This window comes from Canis aureus, chromosome 33, assembly GCF_053574225.1.
Source record: "Canis aureus isolate CA01 chromosome 33, VMU_Caureus_v.1.0, whole genome shotgun sequence".
Classification (NCBI taxonomy): domain Eukaryota; kingdom Metazoa; phylum Chordata; class Mammalia; order Carnivora; family Canidae; genus Canis; species Canis aureus.
This window is the reverse complement of record NC_135643.1, coordinates 28490874-28506399: the sequence shown is the minus strand read 5'-3', so window position 1 is coordinate 28506399 and position 15526 is coordinate 28490874. Positions and strand designations below refer to the sequence as shown.

Below are 15526 nucleotides of genomic sequence, written 5' to 3'. Positions count from 1 at the left end.
TATAAACATCTCCGCATTTTAAACCCTTAAAAATGTTTTACTGATTTATGATCTGGCAGGATGTAAACTGTTAGATTGAATGGCTTGTGAAAACTATCCATTTCTTCTTCTCAAGTGCCCCCCTTGAGTGTTTGACTTATTTGGCTTATTCACAGCTTTAAGTGAAGAATTTTTTTGTAATTAAAAAAACATTCATTTTTGTAGCTTTTCCAGTGACATCAGGAAAAAGTCTGCCAGTGATACTTGTTTGCCAACTAATAATAATAAAATAAAAAACAATGACTCTCCTTTAATCATTTTCTGTAGGTCATTTAGAAGGCATTGGTACCAGATTTGTTTCCCTAGCACAAATACTTTTCAGAGCAATGAGCAGCTGTTAAGCCTGTCTGGTTATCAACAGGATGTCCCTGATTTTCCAGTCTGTATAATTTTAATAGCTTGATTCCTAAATTCCATTTTAGGAATTGGGTGGGTGGGGGACGGGACGCATGTGGAGGGAGAGTTACTTTTTAATGCCAAAAAGGTGTTATATGTGTACATTTTCATTTTTGTGAAATATTCATCGACTATAGGAAATTGTGGTTGTCCCTTCTCACAAAATACTAAATCTGTTTTTGTAAAGTATAAATAATGCGTGAAAGTGCTGAAAGTACGATGTATTTTGGAATGTGAGTATGTGCAACTAACAGCTTTATCTGTTGGTTAAGACATGTTATTAAGGATAACCAGCTGAATTTTGGAGGAAACATATAGTTGGAGGTAAGGATTTCTCTTTATCCTGAAAGTTATCCATGCATTAGTAAATGACTCCTTAATAGAAACTGTTTCTGTGCAAATGAGCAGGTTCCCTACACTGGGACAGTAGGAATATATTGCCTCGTGGATGCCAGTGTATTTAGTTTGTGTTTTGTACCAGTATCTGCAGCTTAAATAGGATGTCTGTTAGGATTTAAATCTGTTCCTCCCTGTAAGCATTTCTGAGAATTCCAACCAACCTACAGAGACATTTCTTCTGGAGATTTAAGCCTAATTATTAGGAGCCATAGACTCCCCAGTTTTAATTGTAAACTTTGATCTTTGCAGTCTGATGATTTTGTCTTCTCATTTATATTATTCATGTTTCTGGAGTAGTGCGACATAGGCTCTTATCCAGGATCTTTAGGGTTACATATTACCTAATTCTCCTGGGATATAAAGCACATTAATATTTCTGTGGCACAGTGAATGATTTTTCACACCAAGTGGGATCAGTAGAGCCCATAACAAACTCTGTGTCACTTTTGATCAGGTTTTGTTACTAAATTACTTTTAAAAACTAGATAGATGGAGGTTTTTCAATTTCAGATGCGTGCATTACCTAATTGTGGTAATTTCACAAAATGTACATATATCGTATTGTATACATTAAACTCAGATAATGTCATATGTCAATTATATCTCAAAGCTGGAAAAATTCAGATTTCAGGTTTTTGGATAAGCAGTTGTGGGTCTGTATACAGAAACATTTAGAATCTGTTGGTATATTTTGAAAATAATTTTGGGGATCTGAGTAGTCTGGTATTTTATATATTTTTAGCTTATATATAGTTTCTTGATAACCAAAATTATTAATTTAATTCAGAAACATTAGATTTTGCAGATGTTTTAGGATGCTTTTTATGGGGGAAAAATGCCCTTTTTTTCCTCCTGGTTTCTTTATAGAAAATCCCCTTTTTTTCCTCCTGGTTTCTTTCTACTCCACATCTGTTTTTATTTCTTAGTGAGGGAGCATCATGGTCTAGTATGGTCTGTTAGTACAGTTTTTATGCAGTTAGGTAGTCTATACTGTTTCTTCCCTAAGTGTAGTGCTAACCAGAATTTGTCCTCCTGACATCCTGTCTTTCTGTAGGGCCTGACACAGTGTAAGGGACTCAGTAAGACTAGGTATGCATGGATTTGGGGGTTGATGATACTCAGGAATAATGTTTTCTCAGTTTGTCATTTTGTATCTTCGACATGTTACTGAAACTCCAAGTCTCCATTTTCTTATTTTGAAAAAGGAATAGAAACTGATCAATTTGCTGTAAACATTAAATGAGAAAATATTTATAAAACATTTTGTACAATGACTAGCATATTAGGAGGAGCTCAGTAATTGGTATCTATTTTGATCTTCTCTCACCTTGGTAAAGGACTTCATGAAATGTTTTCCACTGCCATACCACCTATGATTCCTTAAAATAATAATAGGTGAGAGGGTGGAGAGGCAGAAGAAAATCAAGTACTTCTGTCTTTTATCAAAAGCAAGTTTGGGGGCCCCTGGGCTTGAGAGGCAGGAGTGAGATGGGCCATGGTGGATTTATCCTCTTTTCCCGATTGTCTCGCTCTGCAAAGCTGGGCTCAGCCAGAGGATCATAATTTATAAGAATAAAATAAGTTTGGTTGCTGATGGCTCTGAACAAATACATCTCCTGCATTTCAGTTGTGTTATTTCAAAGACTCAAACAATTGAGGTTCCTTGGAAATAAAGGGAATCTTTGGGAAAACTTGTAATTTGAATGTCACATCTCAGTTTCTTGATTTGCAGAATGAAGGCTTTGGATTCCACGGTCTAAACTCTTAGGATTTGTGATGAGAGTAATTGTAAATTGTAAATCTCTTCTACAAGCTGCAGAATGAAACTTCTAAGTCAAATTTGTGATTTTTGGATTGCACATTGGAAATGTGACTCTTGTGAGGACTAGATATTATTCAGTACCCATATAGAGTGATAGAAATTGGTAGAAGCATTCAGAGTACTAGTTGCACAATTAAGATCAAAAGCTATAAGAACCCAGAATCTAATAATGGGAAAGATGAACCTCCTTTTTCATTTGCCTCTCTAGATTTTCCCAGTCACTTAAAGAGTTTAAAATGACTCCTACTGCTAGAGTTAGGAGGCAGGCCATTATGATTTGGGAATTTCAAGAAAATAGATTAATATTAGAAGGATGTAATAGTGTACAAAGAAGAGAGAAGGTTATTTTGACATGGAATTCGTGAGATGAATGAATGTAAAGAGTTTTTACCCAACAAAAATAGGTCATGGATTTTACTTTATAAAGAATTTCTGTACTATTAAAATAAGTACACTTTTGATAGTTTGGAAAGGAAAATTTGCACATTTATGTAAGAAAATGGTTTCTGTGCCTAACATTCTTTTGTAAACCAGTTGAGTATTTGAGTTTTGCCATATGGAATGTTGACTTTAATAAAATTTATTACACTTATAAAAAAGCAAATTTCAGAGTGAATATATAAAGAAATAGGTTACCTAAGTTGGACTTAAATTGTTTCATTTGTTATCCTCAGTTCTTTTTTTCTTTTTTTTTAAAGCAAGAGTGTACAAGCGGGAGTTGGGCGAAGAGGAAGAAGGAGCAGAAGGAGAGAGAGAATCCCAAGCAGGCTTTAAGCATGGAGTCCAACATGAGACTTGATCTCATGACCCTGAGATCGTGACCCAAGCCCAAATCAAGAGTTTTGGCTCTTAATTAAATATCAGTATTTTTGATTAAGAAAAATTGAAGAAATATACTTCATCTGCCAGGCTTCTAGGATAGTGGAATTTCTCAATTGGGGCAGGAGAGGATGGTGTAGTAGTCATGGTATTATATGTAAATAATATAGTGCAGTTACATATTTTTATAATGTAGTTTTAAATTTGGAAAGTGTGTTTATTTTTTTGTTTCAGAAACTGCTAAAAATGAAATTTACCAAAATCTTTGCCAGGTTCAGGAGTAGAGGGATAGATGATGAATATCATTTTTTTAATGGAGTCAGGGAGCAAATGAGACTTTGTTTATCAAAAGAGATGTCAATTAAAGATAGGTAAGAGAAAAACAAGTAAGATACTCTTCTAGGTAAGATGGCTATATTGCGACAAATCAAGAGCAATTCTAATTTTAAGGAACTAAACAAATACCTATTTTAACTATAGTAATTGATTCTGAGTATACCGTATTCTGTGTAACATTTTGATTAGACAATTCTCAAACCTGATTTGAAAGTGAAGTGAGATAATTGTTGAACCTTAATGTTAGAATTTGAACAGGGGAAGTTTAAAGAATTACTAAACTTCAATAGAGAGTAATCATAAAAATGTGAAGTGAACTCAAAGGGTACCCTAGGTTTGAGGGAGATTACTAAAGGAAAGATAAACTTGGAGAAGAGATCCCCCTCACTAAGACTGGGCTATAGATGTCATTGAAAAAGGCATGGTTTCATCCCAACCAGATGGTGGATAAATTCAGTGGACTGTCTGGGCTCACAGAAACCAGAAAGTAGGAAACAACTCTCTGGTGAACAGGCTAGCTGAGGCTGACAGACTAGTGCTCAGGGTGGGTCAGGGTATCGGGAGGGAGCCCGCTTGCTGCCAGAGCAGTGCAGAGTGTGATCCCTATATTGAGGTGAATGCAGGAAACAGCCCTCTGGAACACAGGTGAGCACAGGCTGGTGGGTGTATCAGTGTCTACACTAGGAAGGTAGCAGTGAGTGGTCATTGGGCTCAGGCTAAGTCTTTGGGGTCATTGAAGGCTTGTGCACTTTGGGCTTGTCCATGGACCAGAGTGCCACTCAGTATCCCTATACACAGTCACCTTTGATGCCCCCTTCCTCCTATAATGTCCCTATGATGCCCTCTACTGATAAAACTTAACATTGTGCTCACTATAAGGGAGAAATGCTTAAAGAGTTCAGTCCATTATCTCAGATCAAGTACTGAAGGGTGAATTTAAGATTGAGAGATTGATAGATCTCTCTGATAGATTGATAGATTGATAATTGGCACAAAAAGCTATAGAGTGGTGGGTCACTTGGGTTGCTCTGTCAGTCAACTGTTGGACTCTTGGCTTGGGTTGTGATTTCAGGGTCATTGGATTGAGCCCCACATGGGGCTCAGGGCTCAGTAGGGAGTCTGCTTGGGATCTTCTCCTCTGCTCCCCATCCCCATGTGCTCTCTTATGCTCTCTCTTCTTCTCAAGTAAATAAAAATAAATCTTACCAAAGGAGAAAAAGAAAAAAAAGCTATAAAGTGACATGCCCAAAAAGGAAAAAAGTAAATCTCAAAAAAATGAGAGGTGCCAGTAAATTATCTGCCATCTAGAATGAAGCCATTGATACTCTAAAGAAAAACAATACAATTCATACTCCTTGGAAGAAAACATGCACAGATCTACCATACAATAACAAATAATTAAAATATAAAGAAGCAGAAAAGTGTGACCTATAATCCAGAATAAAAGTGCTAGAAACATACCTTGAGATAATGCGGATGTAGGAATTAGCAATTCAGAGCATTAAAGCTTCTTAAAAGCGAATATGGTTATAGATGAAGAATCTCAAAAAAATGGAAACTATGTAAAGAAGAATCAAATAGAAATTCAAGAACTAAGGTGGATCTGAAATGAAAACATCTATTGGATGGACATAAATACAGACTGGAGTTGGCAAAAGGAAAGGTCAGTGAGCAAGAAGTCAAAACAAAATTATTTGAAATTATTGGCAAAAAAAAAAATATAGGGGGAAAAATGAGCAGAGCCTCAGTGACCTGTGGGTAATATCAAGCCATCTAACATATGTATAATTGGAGTTCTGAAAGAAGGAGAGAGAGAAAAAATGTGGCAGAAGAGGTTTTTTGAAAAAAAAAAAAAAATGTTGGTTAAAAGTTTTCCAAACTTGGTGGAAAATGTCCACCTACAAATTGAAGAAGCTTAATAAATCCAAAGAAAACCACACTTAAGCACAAGCAGTCTATCTGCTGAAATTTCATAATATAAAGAGGACCCTTTAAAAGCAAAGCAATAGGGATCCCTGGGTGGCGCAGCGGTTTGGCGCCTGCCTTTGGCCCAGGGCGCGATCCTGGAGACCCGGGATCGAATCCCACGTCGGGCTTCCGGTGCATGGAGCCTGCTTCTCCCTCTGCCTGTGTCTCTGCCTCTCTCTCTCTCTCACTGTGTGCCTATCATAAATAAATAAAAAATTAAAAAAAAAAAAAAAAAAAAAAAAAGCAAAGCAATAGAGACCCTGGGTGGCTCAGTTGGTTAAGTGATTGTCTGACTCTTGGTTTCAGCTCAGGTCATGATCTTAGTTTAGGGTTATGAGATGAGCACCCCTTTTGAGCTCTGTGCTCAGTGTGGAGTCTGCTTGCCCCCCCCACCACCACCTGCTTGCACACTTTCTCTCTCTCTCTCTCTCTAAAATAAATAATCTTAAAAAATTATCTCTCTAAAATAAATAGATGATGGAGAGAAGGAAGAAGAGGGAACAGTAGGGAAATAGTAGGAATGATGGCTGTTTTCTTAGGAACAATATGAACCAGAAACAATGGACTGACATCTATAAAAGAAAAACAAAAATGTCTGTTAATCTAGAATTCTATATTCAAGGAAAAATGAAGGTGAAGTCAAGACATTTTCAGATAAATGAGAGTTGAGAATTTTATTAGGAAAATGTTTTAAAGAAATCCTTCAGCCGACTTCCTCAGAGGTCCTATTATTTGCTCAGATGCCCATACTGTATGGCTATATGACTGTATGGCAAGGAAGGCTGCAAAAACAAGGCGCTGGCATTTTCATTCTCTAGACTGAGGTTTCTGTCATCAAGAAATAGATCAGGGCAAAGAAAAATCAGTTGCTGTAAAGACATGTAGCTCTATTTGCCACATAGGAGTTAAATTACTTTTGTAATTAGAAAAAAAGCCAATCTTATTTGGCAGACAGATTCAAGTAAAGCAGAATATAAGTCTCTTGTTAGGTTGGCTACTTACGGATTCTTGACTCTATAGGAAACCTGTAGACATCACCTTACATTCCTTCTTCATATGCATTCAGTATTCCAAACATGCATGACACTGGCCATAACAAGATAATACATCTTGGCCTTTGTGCTGGAGGGATAAACAGACAGCTTTCAGGGTTTTACTGACCATGTTCTGAGCAGCATGTCATGTTTTTCATAGAGTAACTGAATTTTCTTTAGAAACACTGGCTAGGAAGCAATTAAATGCAACTGGAACTGTCTGGACTTTCTCATAGAGTAATAGTAACAGTGGCAGTATTTGTGACTGTCCTTTGTTGAGCGCCATGTGCTATCTTGAGTGTTTTCAAATCTCCTGTCAATCTTATGGGTTAAACATTATCTTTGTCATTTTTACAAATTTGGAAACTGAGGCTTCTATTAGGAAAGTGACTAAGGCATTCTATCATTAAGGGGCAAAACCAGGATTTAAATCTAGAACAGTCTGTTTCTAAAGCCTGAGTTCCTAAACCAGATACAGGATGGCTATGGGCTGACTTGCATTCATTCTCTTGAAAGCACGTTACCTTTTCAGTCGGTTTTAAGTTGATTCACACCAGGCGTTCTTGGAAAAGTTACTACATGTGATTTGCTTATTCTAGTTGCTAGTTTTAAAAGTATTGTCAGAGGGAAACCACTCAGTAACATGTAAATTGAAATTATTCGGTCACTTGCAGGAGAATATTGACTCATCCATGTTTGTTGTGTTTAATTCCTCATTGAACCTCTAGAATAAATCAAGGAGGCAATTAAATTTTTGGGTTATTTTACAAGTCAAAATTAGAACTGGCCTCTGCTGGTTACTTTGTGATCCTGTAAGGTACTAATTTTTCCGGCTTCAGTTTTTTCTCCTTTTAAAAGGGTGGAGGGGGTTGGATTAAATGATCTGATCTTCCTTACATATTAAAATTAAGCCATACATCCCTGGCTCATTGGCCATTTGGTACTTGAATGATTTTAAGTATCTAAACATAAATATTTAATGAGCAAAGTAAGTTCACCTAAATTCAGAGAACTTAGATTGCCCTTTTTACTTGTCAGAGTTAGATTTAAAAATTTAAAAATTTAGGTGAACTTACTTTGCTCATTAAATATTTATGTTTAGATACTTAAAATCATTCAAGTACCAAATGGCCAATGAGCCAGGGATGTATGGCTTAATTTTAATATGTAAGGAAGATCAGATCATTTAATCCAACCCCCTCCACCCTTTTACCCAAAGATATAGATGCAATGAAACGCAGGGACACCTGCACCCCGATGTTTATAGCAGCAATGGCCACAATAGCCAAGCTGTGGAATGAGCCTCGGTGTCCATCGAAAGAAGATGTGGTTTATGTATACAATAGAATATTACTCAGCTATTAGAAATGACAAATACCCACCATTTGCTTCAACGTGGATGGAACTGGAGGGTATTATGCGGAGTGAAATAAGTCAATCGGAGAAGGACAAACATTATATGTTCTCATTCATTTGGGGAATATAAATAATAGTGAAAGGGAATGTAAGGGAAGGGAGAAGAAATGTGTGGGAAATATCAGAAAGGGAGACCGAACGTAAAGACGGCTAACTCTGGGAAATGAACTAGGGGTGGTAGAAGGGGAGGAGGGCGGGGGGTGGGAGTGAATGGGTAATGGGCACTGGGGGTTATTCTGTATGTTGGTAAATTGAACACCAATAAAAAATAAATTAAAAAAAAATAAATAAATCTAACTCTGTAAGCAGTAGTTAATTTGTATGAGGCCGAAATGATAATCCACTTAAGTTGCAGAATTGTCGGTTGACTCTTGATAAAAATCTGAGTCTGGGGTCAGCCCGTGTGGCTCAGCGGTTTAGCGCTTGCCTTCCACCCAGGGCGTAATCCTGGAGACCTGGGATCAAGACCCACGTCAGGCTCCCTGCATGGAGTTTGCTTCTCTCTCTGCCTGTGTCTCTGCCTCTCTCTCTCTCTCTCTCTCTCTCTCTCTCTCAATCAATCCCTCCCTTCCCCCCCCCCCCCCCGTGTCTCTCATGAATAAATAAATCTTAAAAAAAAATCTGAGTCTGGTCTAGCAAAGGTCTTATGTATCTACAGTGAAGGGGCAGAGTGGATGAGAAGAATTTTCATGAAGTGCTGAATCTCAGAGTGATTAGAGGAAGAGGTGGCATGTATGAGGCATAAAAGTATTTTATCATTGTGTTTTGCCATCTAACCTACTGAACATGATAAGTTAGCCTAGCCTACCTTAAATGTGCAGAGCACTCATGTTAGCACAGTTGGGCGAAATCATCTAACACAACCTCTTTTATAATGAAGTATTGAATAATATCATTGAATGCTGTACTGAATGTGAAAAACAAAGTGGTTTTACAGGTGCAGAATGGTAGTAAATGAGTGGATTGTTTACCCTCGTGATTGCACGACTGATTAGGAAGTGTGGCTCACTGCACCTGCCCAGCATCATGAGAGGATTCTACTGCATATTGCATGCCTGGGAAAATACCAGAATTCAAAATTAGAGAAATAGTTTCTACTGAATGTGTATACTTTTGCACCATCATAAAGTTGGGGACTATAAATTTGGGGGCTACCTGTATACATGCATTTATTATTTGTTTATTACTTCTAGATACTGGCATAAAAGCATAGTTATTGGATATGAAAATTTTCCATTCTAGGTCCAGTGGCATTGCAGAGCACGGATGGTTGCCGGAGCCAATTTTTACATTGTTGGACGAGACCCTGCTGGTATGCCTCATCCAGAAACAGGGAAGGATCTTTATGAGCCAACTCATGGTGCTAAAGTGCTGACAATGGCCCCTGGCCTAATTACCTTGGAAATAGTTCCCTTTCGAGTTGCAGCTTACAACAAGAAAAAGAAGCGTATGGACTACTATGACTCTGAACAGTAAGTTTTATATTCACAAATCTATGAAACACCTTGTGATCTAAGCTGCTCCTGGGATATCACCATGTTGTCCCAGCTTTGCAATAACTTTCTGATGGCAGGCTTTGTTGTACCCATTTCAGAGAAAGACCCAACCTAGGGACTAACTTCTCAATATTCCAGCAGTTAGAAGCAGAAATAAAAAGTAAATCTGATTTCGTGGTTCATGATTTCAGGAATTTTGTTGCAGAGTTCTTAAGGGCAGTATTGACATTTCTGTGTCTGTCATTTACTGTGTGTTATAGAGCACTAAGTCCAGAGACTTAGTGATGATTACTCTGGTAAGCCCAGAAAATTTATGTAGTGAGAGAGAATTTAATATTTGTGAAATCACTATGTGATAGGCATTCTCCTACTTGCTTTATAGGTATTAATTATTCCTCACACTAATCCTATGGTATTGCTATTAGCCTTATTTTATAGATTAGTGGTAAGCTGAGACATACACAGTTCAGTAGCTTGTATAAAGCCACAGAGCAGTAAATGGCAGCCCAGCAGTTGAAGCCAAGCAGTGTAGCTCCAGAGCCTGTGCTGTTGACTACTAAGAGTGCAACTTCTGGGCACCTGGGTGGCTCAGTCGGTTGAGCATCTGCCTTTGGCTCAGGTCGTGATCTCAGAGTCCTGGGATGGAGCTCTGCTAAGTGGGGAGTCTGCTGCTCGCTCTCCCTCTGCCCCTGCCCCCGCAGCTCATTCTCTCTCTACACACACACACACACACACACACACACAGTCTCTCTCTCTCTCTCTCTCTCAAATAAATAAAATATTTTAAAATAAAAGTACAACTTATTCAAAAATTTTAGGAGCGAAAAATGAACAAACTTTTAGTACAGATTATTGGTAGTATGAACATGTATCTGTTGTATTGATTGTTATCTATCAATAATATCAATCTAACTTTAGAGTGGCAGTGTAAAGCTCTAGAATAGGAAGTTATGGGTTCTAGGCCTGTCCTTGCTTTGTGACTAGAGAGCCCTGTGCCTCTGGCCTTGTTTCTTTTCTAAAATGATGGCAGAGTTTGGCTCAGGTCATGATCCCAGAATTCTGGGATCGAGTTCTGCATTGGGCTCCCTGCTCAGTGGGGAGCTTGCTTCTCCCTCTCCCTCTCTCTTGTCAAATAAATAAAATCTTAAAAAATAATAATAATAATAATGGCAGTGGAAGAGTTGATTCCATCCTAACTTAAAATCTGTAGTTACTTCCATGATCCTGTAGCATCGTTATTTTTATATGTTAGCAGATACTTGTTTTGTTGATGCTTTTTTAGTACAATGTACATCTCCTTATTTAGTACATCTATTTCTTTTGTACAAATCACAGTTCATGTTCAGCAAGTAAAACACAAGTATTTTTTGTGTTTTCTTACATTTACCTCTACTGACAGGTGCTAACTGAAAATCAGCCATGGTCTAATAACCTTTAATCTGAGAGCCTCATCCATTCTTCTTTGATACTTTACAGTTAATTCTGTGTTCAGAAATAATGCTGATTCTGACCCTGTGTCCTCATTTGGTGTGGCCCATTTTGTAATGGTGAGGACAAGAAAGAAAAAGAAACATTGTAAAGATCAAAACAATTTCTTGTTTCTAAAAGCGACATAAAGTTCTGTGTTATTTGATTTCTTTCTTTGTGATAAATGATAAGCTGGGTAAAGAAATACTATTTTTATATTGGCTTCCCATTTAATGATCTGAATAATTCTGGAGAAAAACAAATGCATAATTTTCGGCAATAGCAGGCTTTTCAGAGTGACGACCAATAGCTAAAATACAGGAAAATCTTACGAGTCAATGAACAGAAGAGGCTTATATAACTGATGCAGGCAACTCCTACCTATACTCTGTGGCCTAGGTGTGGAATTCAAGACAGAAGCTATTCTAAACTTATTTTCTGAAGATCTGAAATGTGGCCCAGATTCCAGTATACTTCTGAACTACACCAAGAGAAGAATTTGCAATAATCCAGACCATTTTTACTTTTATAAAAGACCAGTGTTTGCCAACACATAGAAATAGTTTTAAATCGTGGCATGTTTTGTTTCGGCCTAAAAATATATATGTCTGTGTATGTTGTTTGTATGTTTAATATATATATATATATATGTATGCATGTGTACATTTACTTACATGTGTACACACAGTGCAATTTCACTGTCTTACAAACAGTGCAGCTGTAAGAGGGGTGTGCTAAGAATTGCACATGGGCCTTTTCTTCCAAAGGGATACCTCGGGAGCTTTAACAAGAGAATTTTAAGAAAAATAAAAGCAATTTGAGTAAACTTTGAACTAAATCACCACAAAAAGTAATTGAAACTAAAGATATAAATTAAATATTAAGGAAAGTAAAAAAAAAAAAAAAGTTTCTAATACAGTCCTATCCTTTTGTGGTTAAGATTATGTAGGCCCACCCTCAGAGAATCTAATTTACGTATTACTGTGAGGACAGGCCTACACACCAGTAGTTCTTTGAAAGCTCCCCAGCCGAGAACCCTTGTTGGAGGGTAGCATAGCTTTCTACAAATTTATAAAACATGGAGTGTCAGAGATGGAATGCTGTGCTGGGCAATGTTTTACTTCTCATCCAGCATGCAGCTGTCTTGTTTAGTTGGTGTACAATGTTATGAACGTAATCTTGTTCTGAAAGCAATGATTAGTTACAGAGTAAGGAGAGAAATAGAATCATTCTGCTAGTGGCCAGATAGTTAAAACTTAGGTGAGTTTGCATGTTGGTGAATTAAGGAAACAAAACTAAATAGAGCTGAGCTTTTCTTTTACACTTCTCCGTGTTCTTATGTCTCATTACTGTGGTTTCTTTGCATGCATTATCAGGTGATTCAGTCACCCGCAGGACCCAGAACCCATCTGTATGTGGTTGACTGATGTGCTGGGAAGCCCTTGATAACTTTCATGTTTTGTTAAATCTGTGTAGTATTGCTTTAAGTCTCTCTTTTAATCATTCAAAAGCTAAATAATTACATCAGTTCTCATAAGATTTTCCAATGATGAATTCTATATTAGTTGCATGAGTGGCTCATTTTCTTGGAATTTTTTGAGTTACCAAATCTTAATAAATTGTAACTTGGGAAGCCTTAAAACTGCCTTAGTTTTCTAATTTTTTATATTTGTGTTCAAATATAATTAAGTTGATGGGAATATGTTGGAAAGTGATTAAAATTTTGTGGAAAGGCGATAGTCTTTGATGTAGTGAGAAAACACAGTTATTAATTATGCACATATGAGGTTGTCTTATGTTTGATTAATGGACGTTATTCAATGCCAGCTTTTATGTAATTAATGATTTTGTAGCTTTTGATTTAATTAAATATTAGTGTAAGACAAGGCTTAGGGAGAAAAAAACTTCATGAAGATTTCAAGCAAGATATTGATAGGAATTATGATAAAAATCATCTGTTTTTACTTAGGAAGTTAAGTAGGTTCATATTTGCTGTAATAGTGACTCAAGGAAATTTAGTTTTAGGACTACAAGATTAAAAACCCCATTCTTTCGGATATTACAAACAAACTTAGAATTCAGTTATTTGTAATGTCTCCTTTATGCAGTAAATCTTTGTATTTGGGTAGAAAAATGCAAAATTATGGTTCAGAATCCTAAAATAGCAACTCAACAAAAAGCACACATGAGTAAGAGTTCCTTATGGCAGTGGGTGAATGGAGAGACAGGTAGATGAAAATGATTGCGGTCGGGTTATTTCCACATTATCAGTAGAGTATTTTCATAGTTTCAATGCTGGAGTAAATCTTAATTCATGTACCATTAGTGTCTTTAAAAAAAAATACTCTAATGTAGGCATCTCTCAGCACTTTTTCATTTAGCCTTCCTTTCTTTTATATACTTTCCACAGGAAAGCTCTTTTCTAGTGGTTTCTGTGTGAAGACTCTTAAAGCTATACTTCAGCATTTCCAAGTTGCTAATTTAGTTAGCTTTCTAATGCAACAATACTATGTATTATCTCACAGTTCTTTAGATCAGAAATCTGGGTGGACTACATTGGATTCTCTGGCCAGGCTGGGCTCTTATCTTAAAGTTCTGGAAAGAATCCACTTCCAAGATGACCCTTGTTGGCAGGATTCAGTTTCTTGCACTTGTGGGGCTGAAGTCCCATCTTCTTACTGGATGTTGGCTAAGGATTGCTCTCTGCTCCTAGAAGCCATTTTAGGTCCTTTCTTGTGGACACCTCCATCCCAGCAATAAATCCTCCTTCATGGTAAATCCGTCTCATACTTCACATCTCCCTGACTTTCCCTTCTGCTGTCAGCTGAGAAAAGTCTTTGTTTTTAAAGGGCCCCAGTAAGGGATCCCTGGGTGGCGCAGCGGTTTGGCGCCTGCCTTTGGCCTAGGGCGTGATCCTGGAGACCCGGGATCGAATCCCACATCAGGCTCCCGGTGCATGGGGCCTGCTTCTCCCTCTGCCTGTGTCTCTGCCTCTCTCTCTCTGTGACTATCATAAATAAATAAATAAAAATTTAGGAAAAAAAAAAAAGGGCCCCAGTAATTAGGTTAGACCCACTCAGATAATTTCGCTATTTGAGATCATTTGATTAGTAACTCATTGCATCTGCACAAATCCCCTTTGCCATACAAATGACCTAGTGGTAGTATTTATTTTTTTTTTTTTTTAATTTTTTATTTATTTATGATAGTCACAGAGAGAGAGAGAGGCAGAGACATAGGCAGAGAGAGAGGCAGGCTCCATGCACCAGGAGCCCGATGTGGGATTCGATCCTGGGTCTCCAGGATCGCGCCCTGGGCCAAAGGCAGGCGCCAAACCGCTGCGCCACGCAGGGATCCCGACCTAGTGGTAGTAATGTTATTTGTCTTCATCCTTTCATAGACCCATCTGTTGAAACCATTCTAGAGCCGTGAGAAGCTTTTGTTTTCTAGGAATAAAATAAAAGTAAAGATTTTCTCTGATGGTTAATATTAGGAAAAATAGATAGGACATCCTAAGGAGATGTTGTGATGTTTTCTTTTCTTTTTTTTTTTTTTTTTTAAGATTTTATTTATTTATTCATGAGAGACACAGAGAGGGAGAGAGACAGAGACATAGGCAGAGGGAGGAGCAGGCTCCATGCAGGGAGCCTGATGTGGGTCTCCGTCCTGGGTCTCCAGGATCACGCCCTGGGCCGAACGCAGGCGCTAAACCGCTGAGCCACTCAGGCTGCCCCGATGTTGTAATATTTTCATTATAAAATCCAATAGTAATCGTGTCCTGCACTTAATCATCTTGTAACATCAGAAAGTGAGAAGTGGTGGGGACAAGGAGAGAGGGCCATACATTGAAGGGTAACCAACAATGTAGAAGTCCCAATAAGAATTCTGCTGTGCTAGAAGACTAGATGAAGATTTATCTCTTTACTACCAGGAACACCAAAGTAGCCTTGAACCAAACAAGGCCAAAGATCTTCTTCTCTCTACCCCAAAGCCCTGGCCAGTTTTAAGTACCCTTATGAGGTAAATGGACATAATCATATAAGTACTAGAGAAAAAGTAGAGCAAATGGGACAGTTCTCAGGAAAATATTTCCCTTAGAGCTTAGGATAGAGTAATCTGGGTATTCCAGTAGAGCAATACTCCAGCCTGGTGGAAGAAAAATAGGCCACAATCATGTGCTCTTGCTCTTTAAAACCTTTGTTCGTAAAAAGTTGCTTCTTTCTGGGTGGATGGGATACCCTGATTTTTATGCATTTTTGGGTGAGTAATGAATAGGATGAGTTCCCTCAGTGGCCAGCCAATAAAAAAAACAACCTATGTTTAAAAAAAATTAT

At 37.7% G+C, this 15526-nt stretch overlaps 1 protein-coding gene across 2 annotated transcripts in view; it reads left to right on the top strand.

The window, feature by feature from the left end:
- The window catches only part of PAPSS1 (3'-phosphoadenosine 5'-phosphosulfate synthase 1), a 99407-nt gene that overhangs the window by 75435 nt on the left and 8446 nt on the right, over nucleotides 1-15526 (top strand). For both annotated transcript variants that reach the window (XM_077882217.1, XM_077882216.1), the window contains one exon: nucleotides 9472-9701. In XM_077882217.1, the coding sequence (XP_077738343.1) occupies nucleotides 9472-9701 (230 nt within the window). The remainder of the gene's footprint in view (nucleotides 1-9471; nucleotides 9702-15526) is intronic.